This window comes from Camelus dromedarius, chromosome 15, assembly GCF_036321535.1.
Source record: "Camelus dromedarius isolate mCamDro1 chromosome 15, mCamDro1.pat, whole genome shotgun sequence".
Lineage (NCBI taxonomy): Eukaryota > Metazoa > Chordata > Mammalia > Artiodactyla > Camelidae > Camelus > Camelus dromedarius.
The window spans coordinates 61894816-61913714 of record NC_087450.1 but is presented as its reverse complement, the minus strand read 5'-3'; the positions used below and the strand labels follow the sequence as shown (position 1 = coordinate 61913714).

The window sequence follows — 18899 nt, the reverse complement described above, 5'->3', positions numbered from 1 at the left end:
TAAGGGGGCTGTTTCCGGACTCAGTCTTCTCTTCTGTTGATCGATGTGCTTTCCTTCCACCAATCCTGAGCTTCCTTGATTACTGTGGTTTTGAACTCAGGTCATGTGAGACCTCCACTTTCAGTCTTCATTTGCAACCTTGTTTGGGGCCATTCTAGATCTTTTTCCCTTTTCAAGTAAATATTGGACTCTGCTTGTCAATTTCTGCAGCAGTCCTGGTGCAGTTGATTGGGATCGTATTGATCAGTAGATGAGGGAGAATCTACATGTTGACAATATTCTATATCGTCTACCATGAACATAATCTAGCTCTCCGTTTATTTAGGTCTGTGACTTTTTAATCAATGGTTTTTAGCATTCAGCACACAATCTTGCACATATTATGTTAGATTTATGTGTTAAGTATTTTGTTTTTGGAGCTATTGTACATGGAACTTAAAATTTTAAATTCCAACTGTTTGTTATTAAATATGTAGAAAAACAATTGACTTTTATATGTTGACTTAAATCCTGAGAGCTTGGTAAACTCATTAGGTCTAGTAGATTTTTGCAGATCCTTTGGGATTTTCTACTGAGACAATCACGTTGTTGGTGACCCTAGACTGGATTATTTCTCTTTTTCCTATCCGTATGCCTTTATTTCTTATTCTTGCCATATTGCACTGGCTGCAGCCTCCAGTATGATGGAGTGGAGAGAGCAGACCTGCTTGACGTCCTCCTGATCTTAAGGGGAGATATTCAGGCTTTTGCTACTAAGTGTGAGGTTAGCTGTGTGTGTTTGTATATGTTTATGTTCATGTGTATGTAATATACCTCAATGTATGTTTCTATTTGTATGTATTTTGTATCGATGACATTTATCAGATTCAGAAAGCTGCTTTGTATTCCTAGTTTGCTGAGAGGTTTACCATAAATGGAAGCTGAATTTTGTCAAATGATTTTTCTGCATCTATTGAGAAAAACATGTGGTTTTCTTTTTTAGTCAGTTGAGATGTGATGTTGAGTTGATTGATTTTCAAATGTTGGACTAGATTTGACTTCCCGGGATGACCCCCCTGTGCATCGTGCAGTGTCTTTATCTACAGGTGGAGTCAGTGTGTTAACATTTTGAGGAGGAGCCTTGTGCCTGTTTCCAAGAGGATTATCTGCAGTTCTTCTTCACTTGTAGTGTCTTTGGTTTTGGTTTCAGGGTGATGCAGACCTCACAGAATGTCCCCCAGTGGTGCTTTTCTCATGATCAGACTGGAGCTATGGGGCTTTGGAAAGAACAGCACAGAGGTGGAGGGTTCTTCTTGTCCCGTGATACCAGGGGAGATCCGCAGGACATCCCTAATAAGTGTTGACCTTCGTTACTGTTTAATGTATTGTTTATGAGGATTCTCCACTGTAGCCTTTCTCTTTATCGCTTTCCTTACTCTGCTGGTGGAGAGCAAGTCACCAAGGTAAGTCTCCAGAGGGAGGCGGGGTGCGAATGAGCCATCACCGCCATAGAAGGGGGCTTGATCGCTGTAATCTGTTCTTTAGAATTCTCCTGTAAGGCATATTTGATTCTTACCTCCAGTTTACTTATTTCTTCAACCACTTATTTATTTATTATGGACTCCTGCATGCGTATTTCCTACTTCGGGTTATAATCTAGTATTGCATTTACCCATATCATCATGGACTCATGTAGATTTATTTTCTACGCGGGGCTGTAACCCAGTGTTAAGTTATTTCTTCTGTTGCTCCAATGCTGCTGCTTTGGCCGTTGGTTTCTTTCAGCTTGGCTCCTGTATGCCTCTGACATGTTTTGTTATTTTAAGAACTGCCTTTGTTTCCATTACTACAAGCTTCTCCAGGCTCATCCTGTACTGTCTCTGCTGTGGAATCGGCCGTCCATCCGAGGAGCCTTGGCTGCGTGCTCTCACGCACACCTACACTCACCGCAGCTTTCGGCTGAAATCCCCTTACGTTTGGTTGGCGGTCTCCTCCTCCCGCGCCCCGCCCCGGGGAAGCGAGCACTCAGCCCTGCGTCTCCTCGGCGGAGTCTGTCTGTCCTTAGCTTCCAGCCTAGCTGGTTGCCCTGTGATCCCAGCTCTCTGATGCGTTCAAGGTTCTAATTGGGTAGATTATCTGGCTCTTTCTTGTTAGCATGGGAATCATTCTCTTTACTGTTTTTTACATTCCAAGGGGAAGCTGGGTCATTTTTGACGTGGGAAATGTTTGAGAGGACAAGATGCTGTGGGAAAACTTGGAGTGACCCACGGAGGGGGGGCATCAGTATGACCTGGGTCCGTAAGTCCTGGTCTCCAGCTTGGCCTCTGAACTGCCCTCAGTTAAGAGACCAAGAGACAGGGGCTGGGCCCTGAAGCCAGACAAGGGGAGCTTTGTCTGGTCCACAGTGATCCATGGGCTTCCCTCATCTTGGTCTGGACTCGCAGGCCAGGCCAGGGTAAGGCTGGCCCTCACTGGATCGTGGAGAGCTGGGTGGCCCTGCAGCGTGGGCGGGTGTGGCACCTCGTTGTTGAGTGCATTGAAATCTCCAGTGGCCTCATCTTTGTTGCAAACGCAGTTCCCAGGGTTCAGCTGTAGCGGACCGTTCCAGTCCTGAGGACTCTTGTTTATATATTCTGAGAAAAAAGTGTCAGCTGCTAACACTGATGGTTTCTGTTTCAGGAAGACAATTCCCGAATGTCTTTTAAGAAAAAGTTACCCTTAAGACACAACACAAAGAAAAAAGGTATGTGGTGTAGATGTGGAGGAAATAGAAATGTATATATATTCTGTAATAACTGAGCCATGGGTGAGGATGCTTGTAAGACCCTGTTATAAACAGCTGGTCAAATTTCTCTTCTGAAATACAGTTAAAATATGCGTAGGACACGTGATAGAGAAAAGGTCTGACTGCCTGCCTCCCAGCAAAACGCCTGGTAATAATACCACAAACTGTGAATTCCTTCTCTAAATTTTTCATAACTATTTATTTATAATCATAAATGAACTGTGAACAACGGACGTGTTAGCCATTTGTGTGTGTGTTACGTAAGCTGGGTGTTTCGCAGGTGAGGAGGCTGAGGCACAGGGAGGGTGGGCCTCCTTCCCAAGGTCGCAGAGTGATTTCCTGCACTACTGAGCTTGCAGTGTTGGAGCAGAAACTCCTCCCAGGGTGTGTCTTCTGAGGCCCGAAGGTGTTGTATCCGTGGGCAGGGATGGACGCCCTCCAGTTCATTCCACAGCCTCGAACCCAGGCTTAGATCTCAGGCAATGACGTGTGTGCCCTTTGGATGTAATTCCGTCCCCAGACAAAACACCTGCAGCCCTGATTTTTTCTTCGAAGTGTGGTGGTTACAGTCCTATGAGAGAGGAGTGTCCTGTGAAATTAACCAGTAGGGAGGGTTCTCTAACTCTGTGTGGCTTCGTCCCTCCCTCCTTCTGGGGACTCTGTGTGAGGCCCTGAGGTTGTTCCCCCTGAAGCAAGGAGAGGAGGGGTGTTCGTCCCTGGGGAGGTGGATGGGGTCCCCACCAGCACCGAAGGAGGTGGACGAGGCCCGACTCCCAAGTCCCAAGGGCAGGTGGTCAGCTCTCACGTCTCCGTAGCTGACTCTCTTAACATTTGTACGTGGGTAAAATTAGATTAAACCAGCCCTGAGGGGAGCCTTGAAGAGAAGAGAGATCTGAAGGAACAGCTTGAAGGCCTTCTGTGGAGCCGGGGAGCACGGGCGTCTGACGTGGCGCCGGGACGCAGGGCCACTGTGGAGCCGGGTTGGGGCGGCGTCTGGGGACCAGCAAGGCAGGGCCAGAGGAGGGGTGGCTCTCAGGGGTTTCAGGCTGCAGGACGGTAGAGAGTCCTTTGTGGGAAGTGACCTTTCAGACCGTTTCTCATCTGTGGACGGGGAGGGAAGGCTAATTGAGGAAGACAGGCTCACCCAGGCCGACCCCACGTTACGACATTTCAGGTTTCAGCTTTAACATTTCATTAGGATTGTCAGTGTCCCCACAATCAAAATCGTTCCATGACAGTTTCCATTGAATGTCGGGGAAATAGAATTTCTGTTGAATTTTGGGGAATGTCTACCTTTTGATTTTCTACTCTTTTCGGTAACTTAAGAGAAAAAATCATCATTCACAAATGCCAGCCAGATGGTCAGAGACTTTTTTTTTTTTTTGTTTTCAAGAAAAGATGTTTAGAAACTGGATCCCCCAGGTGTTAAAACGTGAAGGTGGTGTCTGCACCACAGGGAGGCAGACGTCCACTTGGGCCCCAGATCACCACCCAGGGGCCAGAGAGGGACCTGTCAGGCATCACGAGTAAGTCGGCCGCACGTGTCCTTTCAATTCAGGACATGGTCTGACCCCCTGCTTCTCTTTCCTTTTCTGTCCTTTGGTTTTTAATAGAAGGATGCTCTTCTGGTGACAGGTCACCCGGAGAGAAATCTCTGTGGGCAGAGTCTGACCCACCTTCCCTTCAGCCTCTCCTGGGCCCTTTCCCTGCAGTCAAGGTCCCAAGGACTTAAAAAAAACCCATTCAATGCTGCTGGCTTTTACTGAGCCTTAAGTGTACAGAACGTCTATTGAACCATCTGCCGTAACAACCATTTAAAAATACGTGCGCATTCCACAGATGGACACTTCCTTCTGATTTTTATCTTCTTTTTAACCACCTTGCCAGGTGATGTCCTCATTTTAGAGAGGAGACAGAATGATGACCCGCATTGTCCTTGGTGGCAGAGGTGATGGAGGAAACAGCCGAAACTCAAGCCAGCCCACTTCCCTCCCTCTCTCCCCTCTTGCCAGTGGGGCCGCTGTGCCGGGTGCCGGGTGCCGGGTGCCGGGTGCTGAGTGGGGGTCAGCTCAGCCGTGGCCCAGGCCCTGTAAGTGTGGGCTTGCTGGGGGGTCTGTCTGTAACACCAGCACCGAGCGCCCGGTGAGGAGCGGTGAGTGACGTTAGGGCCCCTCTGGGTTGTTTCCGAGCGGCCAGGACACCTCTGGGCTCCACCAGGTAGCGCTGGGGTTCAGTCACAGCCTCCAAGCTCTCTGAGCAGTGTTCCACGCAAGCCCATCACACAGACCTGTTGGGGTCCGGCAGCCCGAGGCCGCCAGCAATTATGACCCAACACAGATTTATTTGGGAGAAGCGAATGAGCCCATTTCACATCTTGCTTAAAAAATGTTACCTTTCCTCCCAAATACTCATGGCTGTTCATGGCCACCCACCCTCCCCACCTTTATAGGATCAGGTGCTTAGAAATCCCGGAGTTCCTACCAGTTGCAGCCACTGTTTCCGAAGCATTGCAGTATCTTATGTTTTGTGTTGAGTTTGCTAGTTTCATTTTTCTAGGAGAATGAGGCAGTTTTACGTTCCTGAAGTTTAATTCCAGGCGGTAATACTCTCTTTCTCTCTCCCTGGGAATAGTTTTTGGCTGTGTTCTGTTGCAGTTATTTTTGTTTGTTTTGGGGATTTGGGACGTGGAGGGCTATTCAAAGAGAAGGGACAAAAGAATCAGGAAAGAAAATCATTTTTTTTTTCCACTGTGATTTTTCCACCTGCTTTTCTTTGCTTCTGAGTGTTCACAGTTCCAGGGGCAAAGTCACAGAAACAGTCCCTCACTGCCCAGTGCCCAGGCGGCCTGGTTTAAAAATTGTTTTTGCAGTGTAGGCGCAAGCGGGTCTCTTGGGCGTTCGGTTCCTCTGTGCTCTGTGAGCATGAGGACCGCGCGGTGTGGCCTGGCCAGGTTCTCCCTCTGCTTGAAGCCCTCATTTGACGTCTTCTTTTTTTTTCCTTTTTGCTGTGGTTTTAGACAATCTGGCAATTTAGGAATCAGTAAAAATGATTTTTTTAAACATTTTTTCCCAACAATCATACACCAGCCTGGCTCAGGGGTGATCTGTCATGGATTGCCGTTCAGAGAGCTGCTGGCGGGTGATGCTGGTCAGGGCCCAGGAGGCAGAGGGGCCCTGTCCAGGGTGGAGGGTGCAGACCAGGGTCTGCCTTGCCTTTTACATCAACATGTTTTTGGTTCAAAGCACATTGTGGCTAAAAAAAAAACCCCAAATAAAAAAAACCCCAAAACTGTTTTCTTAATTCCATTTGCATCCCCCCATCCCCACCTGCCTGTTGAAAAACAAAGAATAAGTTAAAAAAAAAAAAAAAAAAAGCACGCCAGGGCTTCACATGCTTTTCCCGGGCGCCGCCTGTTTTGAGAGCCTCTCTGACTTGTGGTAACAGCCTGTCTAACAAAATCGTTGGGGTTTGCTCTTTAATTCTCGTTTTCTGTCACGGGGTAGAGTAGGCAGACTCACGCGCCTGAGCCAGGCCGCTGTCCTGCTCACCTCCCTGCTGTCCGTGCGGTTTCCAGCCGGGCCCTGAGCGGAATGGTGACTCTCTGGGATTCAGGGTCTCGGCCCTCGGAACGCCCCCACCCCGAGGGAGGGCCCCCCCTTTTCTCTTCCCATCAGGTGGACAGTAGATTAGCCTCTGCTCCAGGAGAGAGGCTTGCCAGTTGTTCACAGCGCCCTGGGAAATTAAGCATGTCTCAGCTTCCCTTGTAAACGGAAGTCACGTTTTCTTTGCAGAAGCCGACCGTTCGTAAGCAGGCGTGGGGAAACTAGTAACTGAAGTCTAAAATCAGACGCTCTAACGGTAACGCCAGGGGGCTTGGGAGAGCAAGGCTGGTCTGCAGTTAAGGATGTTAACCCTGCAGAAAGTTACTCCACCGAGTGAGCGTCTTGTTTTACCCGAGGACGAGGAACAGTGAAAGAAAACCGATGGCTGCGGCTGGCCTGGTGGCGCGCGCCCCGGCCTGGTGCTGTGGGTGCCCGCACACCCGGCAGCGCATCTGGAAGCTTCCCAGACACGGGGGAGGCGGTGACCCAGCCGGGTGGCGTTTCTTCCCATGTTGTGAGTTACAGGTGTTGTTATTTGAGAGGCTCATGTTTTGACGAGTCCCCTTGGTGACGCTCCGCGCTCCTGTACTTAGGTGTGAAGTGACGCTTGGCTTTGCCACGGGGACAGCGGGTTAGGCGCTGAGCGCGTGCCCAGGGGACACGTGGCGCCGGCCACACCAGGGCTGCGTCGGTCCCTGCGGGCACTGAGTCGGGCTGGGTTTGTGAAATCCGCGTGTGGTCCACCCCTTCCCAGGGTCTCTTCTAGACCGACGAGTGTGTGCGGCGGGTCCGCCCCGCCTAGCTGCCACCGGTGCCGAGTCTGGGCAGAGGGCCCGGGAGTGCAACATGGCAGCGGTGGGCGGACGCGAGCCCGTGGCCACGCGGGCTGTGGGAGCAGTGACTTCAGTCTGCAGGGGGCTGTTTGAGGTTTGAATCCAGAGTCTTTGCCTTCAGACAGAACGAGATCCAAATAATTCTAGAGAAAAGGCTCCACGTGCTCCTTCTCCTCGGACACTTCCCCGACCACGGAAACACAAGCTGTGTGCGGGACCCTCAACTCTCTCCCGCCTTCTCGTGCCGGCAGAGCGAACCCACTCCCTGTGTAGGATCTGATCTGTCGGAAGCTCCTCTGCACTCTCCTGGGGTGAATAATCTTGGCCTGACTGATGGCCGTTTGAGGTTTATAACAGTTATTTCTTAGCGACGATGAAGCAAGCTGGATCTCTGTGGCCGCTCCTCTCTTTGGGGATTGAAGGCACCATCCCCTCTGCCTCCCTGGTGGCCACACACAGGGTGTGTCTGGTTCCTCCTGCTTGTAGATGGCCCTCCTCCAACACCGTCCTGGAGAAGCCGTCATCGGATTAAGTAAAATTGCAAGGAAGATGCTAATATGCCATTATTTTGCTGTTGTTTTCAAAAAATATTTTAGAATTGAAAAGGAGAAGCAAAAAGGAGGAACTGAGCGTTAAAATGAACCTTAATCATCTAACTCAGCCATCCGTGCGGCGTGAAGTGTGGCAGAGGTGGGTTCTGGGCTCACCTACCAGCCCCACCCCTTGTCTGTGGAGTCGGGAGCAAGTCACTTAACCCCTCCGAACGTGCCTCCACCGTCTGTGGAATCAGCAGCACGTGCCCGGTGATGCTGAGCGGGAAACGTGATCTGAAGTGTGCCGAGAGCTCTCACGCCACGGACTCATGGGCGGTGACCCTTCGTTCTTCACTGTGCTCTCTGGGACTCCCGAGTCCTCCGCGTCTGTCTTGGCCTGTCGTGCAGAGGCATCTGCGTCCTTGGCTCGGGGGCAGGGGCAGGTTCTCTGCGTGAGCTGCAGTGTCATCAGGGTCCTGCTTTCCTTTCCCGCCATCTCTGCTCACCTGACTTTGACTGGACCTCTAGGTGACATTGTACTGTTACTTTGTGCCAAACAGGCATTTGGGTTGAAACATTTGCCAACACTGAAGGGTCCAAGAAGGCCCTCTTACCTGCTCTCACCATGTACTTCTGTTGCATTTCTTGGCAGATTTTACAGGAATCATACCTACAACCTAATCAGTTTCCATTTCCTTCAAATGAGACGTATGTTTTCACCAACATGAATAAAAGAAGAACAAGTAGCTTATAACATGACTGACCTTTAAAGCAGGAGAAGGCCTTGAAGACGCGGTCGCTGGTCTCCCTGTCTCCTCGACAGCCTCCTCCTGGTGGAGTTCTCGTCCCGCTGACGCTACTGCTCAGTGTGCCCGTGAACATGACTTACTTGAAGCCTTTTCTGGGTCTTACTTTTCTCATGTGCAAAATAAAAGGTAAGCCTAGGGTCGCTGGTTTTTAGTCTTTGAAAGAAAACATCAGAAAACGTTGTTGTAGAGAAATGTGACAGGCGCCGCCTACCCGAGTGATGGAGGCTGACATCACCAGTGATAAAGGACTGTTGATGCACTGCACCTGCTGGGTGGTGCAGGGAGGAGGGCACCCCACTCCCTGGTGGTGTCCGCGAATCCATAACTTGGGTCCGAGCGTGAGGAAACCTCCGCCGCCCACACAGCGCGGGACCCCCTGCAGAATGCCCAAGGAGCTCCTGTGTCAGGTCCTGAGAAATAAGGAAGGACTGAGAAACTGTCACGTTTGGGGGAGACGAGGAGATCCTATAACTAGATGCGAGCTGCTGTCTTGAACTGGATTCAGAACCAGAAAAAGGACATTGGTGGAAAAACTGGCAAAACCCAAATAAAGCCCGTAATTGAACAGCGTTGTCCGGACGTGAGTGCTGGTTTTTGTCAGGGTGCCACTGTTCTGCAAGATGTTACCCTCTGGGGAATCTGGGTGAAGAGTGTACTGGAACTCTCTGGACAGTCTTCGCGATGCTCCTGTTTAAAATAATTTTAAAATTATTTTAAAATAAGAAGTTAAAAGAAGCACTGGGACATTTTTCCCCCAAGTGGAATCTTATGATGGACTCCAATCTACAGAGTAGAGAGAAAAGGGATTGTTTAATCGAAGAGGACACGGGTGGGTTGAAATCCAGAAATTCAGCCTTCCCCTTGCTTCTTCCTGGCATTCTCCCCCTGGCCTCCAGAGACATCTCTGAGGACCACCTGGTTGCCAGGGAACACACTGGGAATACAGTTTATTGACCAATCTTTTAAGGACCTTTCCACTTAAAAAAAAGGCTCTAAGTCTTCCAAAAAAGTAGTATTTGGACAATAATAGGACTCAATCAAGTTCAGTGTTTCTGATTCATTGACTCTTGGATCTGACAGCATTGAAGTCATTTGCAGCGTTAACAATAGAGTGTCCCTGAAGAAAGATGACCATGAAGCTGGATGGGAGTTATAATCCAAGACATGGGAGGAGGGGGAGTGGAGACATCAGACACTTTCCGGGCATTTTCTGTTATGAGCACACATCTGAATACAGGAAATTAGGATTTTCTGAAGAACAACAACAAAAAAACTATCCTGGTTGCAGAAGCGCTCATTAGCTCAGTCTGTTATTCCAGGACCCCGGTTGGGACTTTCAAGCCACTATAAGAGATCTCAATTCAAACCACTTTTTGATCTAATTTGTAATCCCCTAAAAGGACTTGGTAAATATCTTTGCTGATTTATTTAAAAACATGCCAGCCCACAGTGCAATCAGATGCCTGTGTGATAGTTACCAAATAAAAAAACTAAACACTGTCTAACTTGGGGTTTCTAGCTTTTCACAAAGTAATTACACCTTAAACCAAAACATTGGCTTCATTTTCACAAATCTTAGCCTGACGTCTTAATTCATAACGAGCAGCCGCCGTAGGTTCTGGAAGTCACAAAAATCAGTGCAAAGGAAGACGAGGCTTTAAAGCACGTGCTGCCTGCGGCAGTCACATTACACCGTCACAGGCGCGCAGGGGGCGTTCTTTGTGGACACAGGCAGTGGTTTTCCTGGCCTCCTCCGGCTGCTGTGATTCTCGGTGGCCTCTGACCTCCCACCATTGCCATCAGAACCAGCCTTCTCCCGAAACCCTTCATTCTTCTCTGTTTTCTCCTCTGCTCCACCCTCCAGGTGCCCTGGCCGCTGCTGTTGGCAGTGTCATTTCTCCGATCACCTCTCCCGGCAGCTTCTGGGGTTGGTTTCTTTCCTCCCGGGACAGTCAGCAGCCCCAGCTCCTCTTGCCTGCCTTCCCCATCTCACCCGCCAAACTGGCAGGTCTTCAGAGCAGCTCCAGTCTAGCTCTGTGGCTCCTGGGTTCAGCTGAACTGAAGTGCTTATTAACAAGAACATTTCTGTGTTAATTATGTCAGCGGGAACTTGACACGCATGTGCGTTTCGGAGGTTGTATCTCTGACAGAACAGATGTGTTTGTGCTATGTTGGTGAGTTGGCAGAGACGCCTGTGAACTTTAAAATTCCTGCAATCAAAGCAGGATTGTCAGCGAAGACGTTCGGGGTGGACCTGTGGAAGTTTTATCGCATTGATCCACGTTGCCCTTGCGGGCACTGGTGTGTTTTACTTTGCAAGTGTTGACGTAAGCGACACATTTCTAGTTTGAGTATTTTTCATCGGAGACTGAATATTCTGTTTTCACGGCTCTTTGCTATTGAGGTTTCCGACGAGCAGCAGCTGTGTAAAGGGAACCGCGTGTTCTCGGTGTGCGTGGCGTTCGTCCAGCACCTGCCTACGCTTTACAGTTTGCTGGTCTAACCAGAGAGACCCTGTTACCTGCTCAGCCCTGCAGGAGGAAAGGGGCTGCCGCCCCGTGTCCCTGCCGTCCCCCTGTGAACCTGCACGAGGAAGGAGTTGAACAAAAGAACCTTAACTGAAACATGCTTTTTTCCTTAGGGGGAGAAAAACCAGAAGATGACAATTCTGCCAGCTGCCCTGTAATCTCAGAAACTACAGCCGGGCGCGGCGTTAGCACAGCTTCCTGCGTAGTGACGCGCGGTCGCGCTCTGGCTGGACGGGGCCCAGGTGCTCTCTGAACCAGGCAGCGTGCCGCACGCCGGCGATTCCTTTAGCCAGAGACCTTGCACCAAAATCTCACGGTATGCGAACGCCTGGGTTGGTTTATTAACACCTGGATTTTTCTTTCTTTCTTTTTTCAGCATCTCACAAGAACCTCGGCAAGAATAAGAAAGTGGTTCCGTTTCCTGGTAAGAGAGCGGCTGTTGGTGATCATTTACGGGCACGTGTGAGACGGGGACGGGCCTGTCTGTGCTCACGGGGTCACAGTGAGTTACCTGGGAGATGCCCGTAGCGCCCCCACCAGGCGACCCCTGGAACTTCCGTCTGGAGGCAGCTGTCCTCGTGGCTTGTCTGGCTTTGAACCACAGCTTACTCTTTCCTAGCTGGGCGCTGACCTCTCCGAACCTTCTTTCGTAGGGCACTGTTTTTAGGTGGGTTGACAAATGAAGGTTTTTACTCAGCGCACGGTGACATTGTCAGCCAGCGGTTCTGTCCCGGCAGACTTTGTTCAATTGTGCAATTATTTTAAGATTTTACTGCATGTATCTTTATAACATTTTGTAAAAAAAAAAGGAGGGAAGCGAAAAGAACTCCTGAAACTTGTACTGAGAAGTGCAGGCTTCAGACAAACATGGAAATTCTGAGGTGCGCTGGAGTGACAAATTTCCAGGCACCTTTAGGGACCTGTTCGATTATGGGCTCCATTCTGAAAGAAAACAATATGGAATGCCTATGCAATGCCGGAAATATCTCATCGGCAATTTCATTTAAAATGCAGGGATTTTCGAAATGCATTTTATCACGCATCAATATAGCGCATGTGTCATTTTATAGCAGTGTAGTTTCATGTTAAACAGTAGAGTAACACATTATTCGTGTAAACACACTTCATACCTCAATGCCACCTTTAGTTCTGCACGTTCTAGTTCTGCGTGTCTGCAGGAGTGCTTTATGTGTGGGGCTGGGGACTGCTGGTCCGTTTATTTTGAATTCCCTTTCTTTCATTTATGAGACATTTCTGAGTGCCTTCCACGTGCCAAGATGAGTACGACACGGACCCTGCCCGCAGGTTGCTCCCGGCCTGGCGGGGAGACCGGCCGTACGCAGAAGTCGGCCCGCACGCAGGACGGGCCTGTAGGAGGCTGGGCTCGAGTGTGAGCCGCGAGCAGCCCCGGGTCTTCCTGGGGGCTTGCAGGGCAGCGTCGGCTCCCCGTGGCTCCCGCTGCCTCGGCCCTTCGTTTTCACATAATCACATCTTACCTTGTGGCAGTTTCTAGTTTTTCTTCCGTAATCCCCCTCCCCGTCTTTTGGTCTTTAGTTTTATGTGATGTGCTAAGTGTCACAACATGTGTACAGTTTGCCCTCTGCATCCGTGGATTCAACCAACTGTGGGTCAGAAATATTTGGAAAAAAATTCCAGAAAGTTCCAAAAAGCAAAACTTTCCTATGGCACGTACAGGTGACTATTAACATAGTATTTAGCTGTGTGTACCACTGTGTTTATAGCATTTGCATCGTATTAGGTGTTCTCAGTGATCTAGAGGTGATCCAGAGCGTTCCGGAGGATGTGCGCAGGCTACATGCAGACCCCATGCCGTTCGGCATAAGCGACTTGAGCACTGCGGGTTTGGTACCCATGGGGGTCCTGGAGCCAGATCCCTGCAGACACCAAGGACGACTGTGTATCAGTTTTCACGGTTCACTGTGTGCGTTCAAGCCCTTATCACCACAATCTTACATTTCTAAAGACCATCCTTGCCTGACTTTCAAGGCAGAAATAACTGAAACCCAGAAAGGGAAGGTGATTTGCCCAAGGTCATTTGGAGAGCAGGTGAGGGGCCAGAAGTCACATGCCACTGGACCTTTTCTTTAACAACAAAACAAAACATTGTGGAGCTGCTGGCTGTGAGCTGAGTCCGCCTGGATGTTGAGAGAACACGTGTGAGTCGGCATCAGCTGAGCCGCTCTCAGGAAGCCTGTCTGCACTGGGCTGCCGCACAGATGCATGAGCAGATAGAGGCTGGTATTGGATGCCCTGGAAACTTCCCCGAGAGAGAATGGCGGGCAGTCTGGCAGGGTCAGGAGAGAGGCTGAGGGAATTACAGAAGGTGTCGCCCAGGAGAGGGTTGTTGGAGTGAATTGTGAGGGAGCAGTGGGAGTTTGCCAGGCAGGCAGCGTCCAGAAGGGGATGTGGGGTAGGGGGTCAGCATCCACAAATGCACAGAGATGTGGTGCTGCATCGAGGGTGTGCATCTGGTTTGGTGCAGTTGGGACAAAAAGACGGTGTCAGGGAGCAGTGTGAGAGGAAGATGAAGGTACAGCCAAGGCTCAGGTCTGAAGGTACGTTGTGTCAGTGAGAGTCGGCTGGGCCAAGATGCAGTGAAGGTGTCAACCCCAAGTCTCAGTGACTTTGCACAATAAATGCCAAGCCTGCTGAGGGGGGAGGCTCTCCTGGGTGTCTCCCCTCCTAGTGGTGATGCTTCGTGACGCTGCCATCTCCCACACACGGCCTTCACAGTCACTGCAGGAGGAAAGGAGAGACGGGAGGTCACAGTCACCACCTCAGCCCCGAGGAGGACTCCACGTCTCACGATCTCTTGGTCAGAAGGAGGCATTTGGCCCCCCGGGATGCAGCTGGCCGGGAACCGTCCGTGGCAGCTCTGTGCTAGGGAAAGGGGTGTAGTCTGGGTCTGCGGCCATCGCTGCCACGCCCTGTGTGTCTTCCTGAGGGTTTTGGTCTTTACCCCATAGGTCATGTTAAAGCAGGGAAATGATGTGACCAACCTGATATTGTAAAATGTCACTCTGACGGCGGGGGGCAGGGGAAGGTAGAGCGTCATGTGCGGGCACACGTTCTGTCTGAAAGATGGTGGAGGCCAGGACCACGGCCGTGCGGCTGCAGAGGGAGGGACAGATTGCTGGGAGCAGACTGGATGGACCAGGCTGGGCCCCAGAATTGCTATGAGAGGTGGGGATGAATTTGGAGCTGGGGTTTCTGAATCAGGGTCTGGGGTTACTCCTGCAGACAAGGCGGGCTTGAGGGGAAGGGAAGATGTCGGTGAGCTGGGTTCTGAGGTGCCTGGCTTCTGTCAGGCTCTGTGAAGCTCTAACTGAGGCTGTCTTTCCATGTGTTGTTTCAAATGGTGGTGTTTTCGGTTGTCAAGTGCAGCCTCTGATTTCCTGCGCCAGGTGGCGTTTTTCACGGTAGGAGTCGCGTTGACATTGGTGAGTGTGGTTTGGCCAATGAGGGGCTGATAAGTACACGATAATCTTCCTGCACGTGATGGGTTGTTCTTCCTTTGTTGGTGCCTCTTCTGGAGAACAGTGGCCCTGGGTTCTTCTGCATTGATTCTTTTTTCTCATGTTAATAAAAAAGTGCCTTCCCCTACCTCAGTGACCCAAAGAAAAAGCAAGAGTCTTTCCTGTGGTTCTTTAATTTTTAAACAACTAAGCAACTGTAGTTCTAAATGAGAGTAAAAGTGTGAAAGCACACTGGAAGTGTGCTGTCCTGGGGGAAGACTCATTAACGTTATTCCTGTCATTTTGGAATCACTGGTACAGAAGCAATATTTGTCATTGTATGATTTGTTTCCCTTGGTTTAGATGGCTACTGTGCTCATTGGTGATTTTGTTTTATTTTGTTCACTTAAAACAAGAAAAAGAACCAAATGGCATTCTAGAGGAAAAAAACACACCCCTACTGCTAGAAACCCCAGTAGAAATAGAAGACCAAGGAGGGCCACCAACACGACAGCAGTCACAAGAAGAGTCATCACCACAGCACCCAGCAGTGAACCCTGAGAAACAAGGATCGCTTCAGCAGCCGTCCTTGGGACAGCCATCCCGAGAACAGATGCCGGACGAGCAAGGACCCCCCGGGCGGCCGCCCTTGGGACAGCCATCCCGAGAACAGGTGCCTCGGGGAGAACACAAGGAACAAGAAACACCATGAGAACAGAATGTCACCATGTTGTGAAGAGCAAAGGTCCGACGCAGAAAGGGTCGTAAGGCAGAGACGAAAACCAAAGCAGGCGTTTTTTACCCCATTATTGCTAAAGACACGTGCTAGTGGAATATTTAAATTGTGAATTTCATATTTTGGTGCCCAGACATAAAGTTTTAAAACAATGATTAAGACTAAGTTGCTCTGGAATTCCTTCTTCCGACCCCGAGCGTACGACACCTGGAGGGGGAGGGGTGGGTCAGTGAGATTTAATGTCACCACTCGGCCCAGAAAAACCCTTCTTCTCGGCCCATCACCTGTATCCGGCGTTCCACAGTGACTCAGCCACCCTGAAAATGGTACGTTTACATCATTGTCTATAATTATTTCTTCCTTTGAAGTGAATTAAGGCATCTTATAATTATTATACATATTATTTACAAGCAACACAAACACTATCTGTTATAGATACACATACGTGGACATCCATGTCGGAAGTAGACAGTAGAACCCCCTGGAACGGTGCATTTTTGGTGATTAAAGAGAATGGACTCTCAGGTCCGACTGCAGGAGCTCGGCTTCTCCACTCATGCAGTGTGTGAGCTGCCTGCACCTCGTCTGCAAACTGGGGCTGAGAGTAATGACCAAGTCACAGGTTGCTGGGACAACCGAGAACAACAGTGCGTATCACCGAGCACTCGGGGCGGTGCCGGGCACACGGGAGGCACTGAGAAACAGTCAGCTGCAGCACTGTTCTGTTTCGACTGCAGTCTTTTCTCCCATGAAGTGAGAGGAGACACAGCAGATTATGCTGCCTGAGCCTCTGCTGAGCTGGGCTGCTTCGCTGCCAGAACAGACGCAGCAGTGAGGATGTTAGGGGGGCCAAGGTCTAGTCCCAGCCACACCAGCATCTGCCAGCTGTTGCCTAGTCACACAGGGCTGGCACGTGGGAGGAGAAAGGAGAGCTGTCACTTCACCATATTTATGGTTTCTTGATTGATTGTTAGATTTGACCGTCGCATTTGTTACACTTGAAGGAGGAAATGGCAATCAAATGGAAACCGTCTCCACCTCATCTTTAGCTTTTTTTGGTTAGTCCGTCCACTTCTGGTGGGGAACCCATTGATTTTGACCTGGCTACACTCTTACTGCATGTTCTGGTGCATGAAAGGGAATTAGAACTGCATCTCCCACTCCTTTTGCCTGAGCCTTCTGTTCCAGCGTCTGGCGCATGTTGTTGTGGGAAGAGGGTGGATTCGGGGCCAGAACCTCGGGTCTAGTCCAGATGCCTCCCCTTATTGATCTGACGGCCTTGAGCGTTCGCTTGAGCTCTCCAAACATGACTCTCTCCTGTTGAAGGGGAATGGCGACGTTGGGCTGCTAGGTCTGGGAGCCGCCCGGTGACCGTGGTGCTCACAGCAGGTGTGCGCGAGGCCACCGTGGGGCCGCTTAGTTGGCCCAAAGGCCCGTGTGGCCCGCAGCTAGTAGCTGGCAGGGCAGGACTTGAAATTATGTTTTTCTTTTCTTTCTTCCTTCAAAAACTTTTTTTTTCAGTTCCAAATCCACTGTAATACTCAACTTGCCTTCGCATAGAATTATTGTATGAATCAAGTGAAATTAAACTCTAAAATCATAGTATGATTCTGGTGTAAGATGGAGTCTTTTTATTTTAATGGATATGTCAGTACTGCTTCATTTAAAATATTGCATCCAGGTGACATCCAGGTTTCGGGCTTAACCTCAGAGCGGGCTGGGTGCTGGGGGAATGGATGACGTAACTCCCTGGGAGTTATTCAGTGTTACAGTCAGACCAGACAATTCAGATTCAAATGGGCCATAGCACCTTAGCACGTTTAAAGATGGGGCTGGAGGTTGGAAGGGGAGAGGGGACAGAGCGGCTGAGATGCGATGACCACCAATGCCAACTGCTTTGCAAAATCACGTCAAAATCAAATTTCAATGCTGCTTTCTGCATTAGCTCTCATCTCATCCGGTAGAACCTGGACTCTCAACAGGACAGACTGCAGCCCAGAAAATCGCCCAGAGTCCGGACTTTACAGAAATTCCACCTCTTGTGAAAGCTGGGAGTAGACTGTGGCCAGATCACAGCTTTGAGGGGTTCTTCCTTTAACTGGCTTTTTTATGTCTTTCAGACGGCCTGGGAGTGGAAACCAGTAAATTAGAAAAAACACCTTTATATCCACTTGAAGTCAGGTTGTCTTCAGTTATGGTGCTTCTTTCTTGCAAATGGACATTTTAGCAGCAAGAAGGTCCTGTCTGGGGTGGGGCTGAAGCCCCGGGCAGTAGTGTCTTCTCAAAAGCTAAAGATGAGGCTTTTCCAGTGGACGCCACATTGATCTGATTCCTTTTCTTGGTGATACTTCTTTTTAGTAAACATTTAAAAGAATGAAATGTGGTTCTTTATAATGAAGGCTCACAAGGGTCATTCAGAAAACCAAAAGGGTGTGGAATAGCCTGTGCACATTCCGTGTAATTACTTCTTTTCTTGGAATGTTTATTGGAAGGTATGGTTTCAGCTTTATGCAGCTTGAAAGTTCTCACGAAGACGTACCTGGAACCTCAAGTTCAAAGGAGGAAAACATTTTCCCTTCCAAGTGATTAATTCCAAACAAACAAACAAACAAAAAATCCCAGATCTGCTGGGAAATGGATTTTACTCATTTTTATGAGGACAAAAATAATGCCCACGTGTCTAAGTGCGAAGACTTAACAGTCTTCTTTAGCAAAGATTTTAATTTCAGCAAATAATGTATGCTTTCAAATAACTCTATTCAGGGTTTGGGAAATTTTTTTTTTTGCTGAGTACACATATAACAGTTACCTGTGTTTTGTTTGCATTGTAGTCATTTAACGGAGGTATAAGCTGTTTAGCTTTGCATTTTGGTTGAAAAAAATCATTTGCTGTCAACAAGGTAGAATTTGCATGATTAGAGACTTAGCCGTCATCATCTCCAAGATCCTGGGCGTGGCCGTGTTAAGGACTTGAAAGTATTTTCTGTTATAATTATTGATAAAATAGTTATAACCATTGGCAACAGGCTCATCAGTGTCAACTTCTTACATTTGATGCTTAAAAATGCTTTAGAAGTTGGCCTGCATTCAAATGTGTCAGAATATGTTGGGGTACACAGGAAAAACTGAGAAAGTAAGCAAAAGGGGAGAGTTTAAAAAATGTCTGCTGAGCCTTCTGAACTGAGTAGTAGAAGCCAGAAAGAAAATGGAAAGTGGAAACATCTTTCTCTTTTACAGAAAAAGTTACGGCAAAAGAAACTATTTTTGCTTCCACTGAAATAGCACAAGTCACTGTACGCGAGTTGTTTCTTTCTTGCTGTTTTAAGGTTTTCTCTTTCTTTGGCTTTCGCTGGGGCAGGTGTGATGTATCTAGGTGCGCCTCTCTCTGAGTTTTATCCAGCTTGGAGTTTGTTGATTTTAGTGCTCAGCTACTGATTGGACAGAGATCGCCTTAAACATCTCGATTCAGCAAATCCCCAGCCTTTTCTGAGGAGCTCTGTCTGTGTGTTGAACGTGCCTTCAGCAGTCCCGTGGGGGAGTTACAACTCTGCTTCCACTTCACTTCCTGACCAGAGCCTCAAGGTCAGACAGAGCTGAGGGTTTAAGGCCTTCTCAGGC

General features: G+C 49.1%; 1 protein-coding gene across 1 annotated transcript in view; it reads left to right on the top strand.

Moving 5' to 3' along the window:
- Positions 1-15331, top strand: part of DCDC2C (doublecortin domain containing 2C) — a 79514-nt gene extending 64183 nt beyond the window's left edge. The window contains exons 10-11 of the mRNA XM_031467367.2: positions 11446-11493; positions 14962-15331. Coding sequence (XP_031323227.2) covers positions 11446-11493; positions 14962-14985 — 72 coding nt within the window. The 3' untranslated portion in view covers positions 14986-15331. The remainder of the gene's footprint in view (positions 1-11445; positions 11494-14961) is intronic.
- Positions 15332-18899: the final 3568 nt, after the last annotated feature.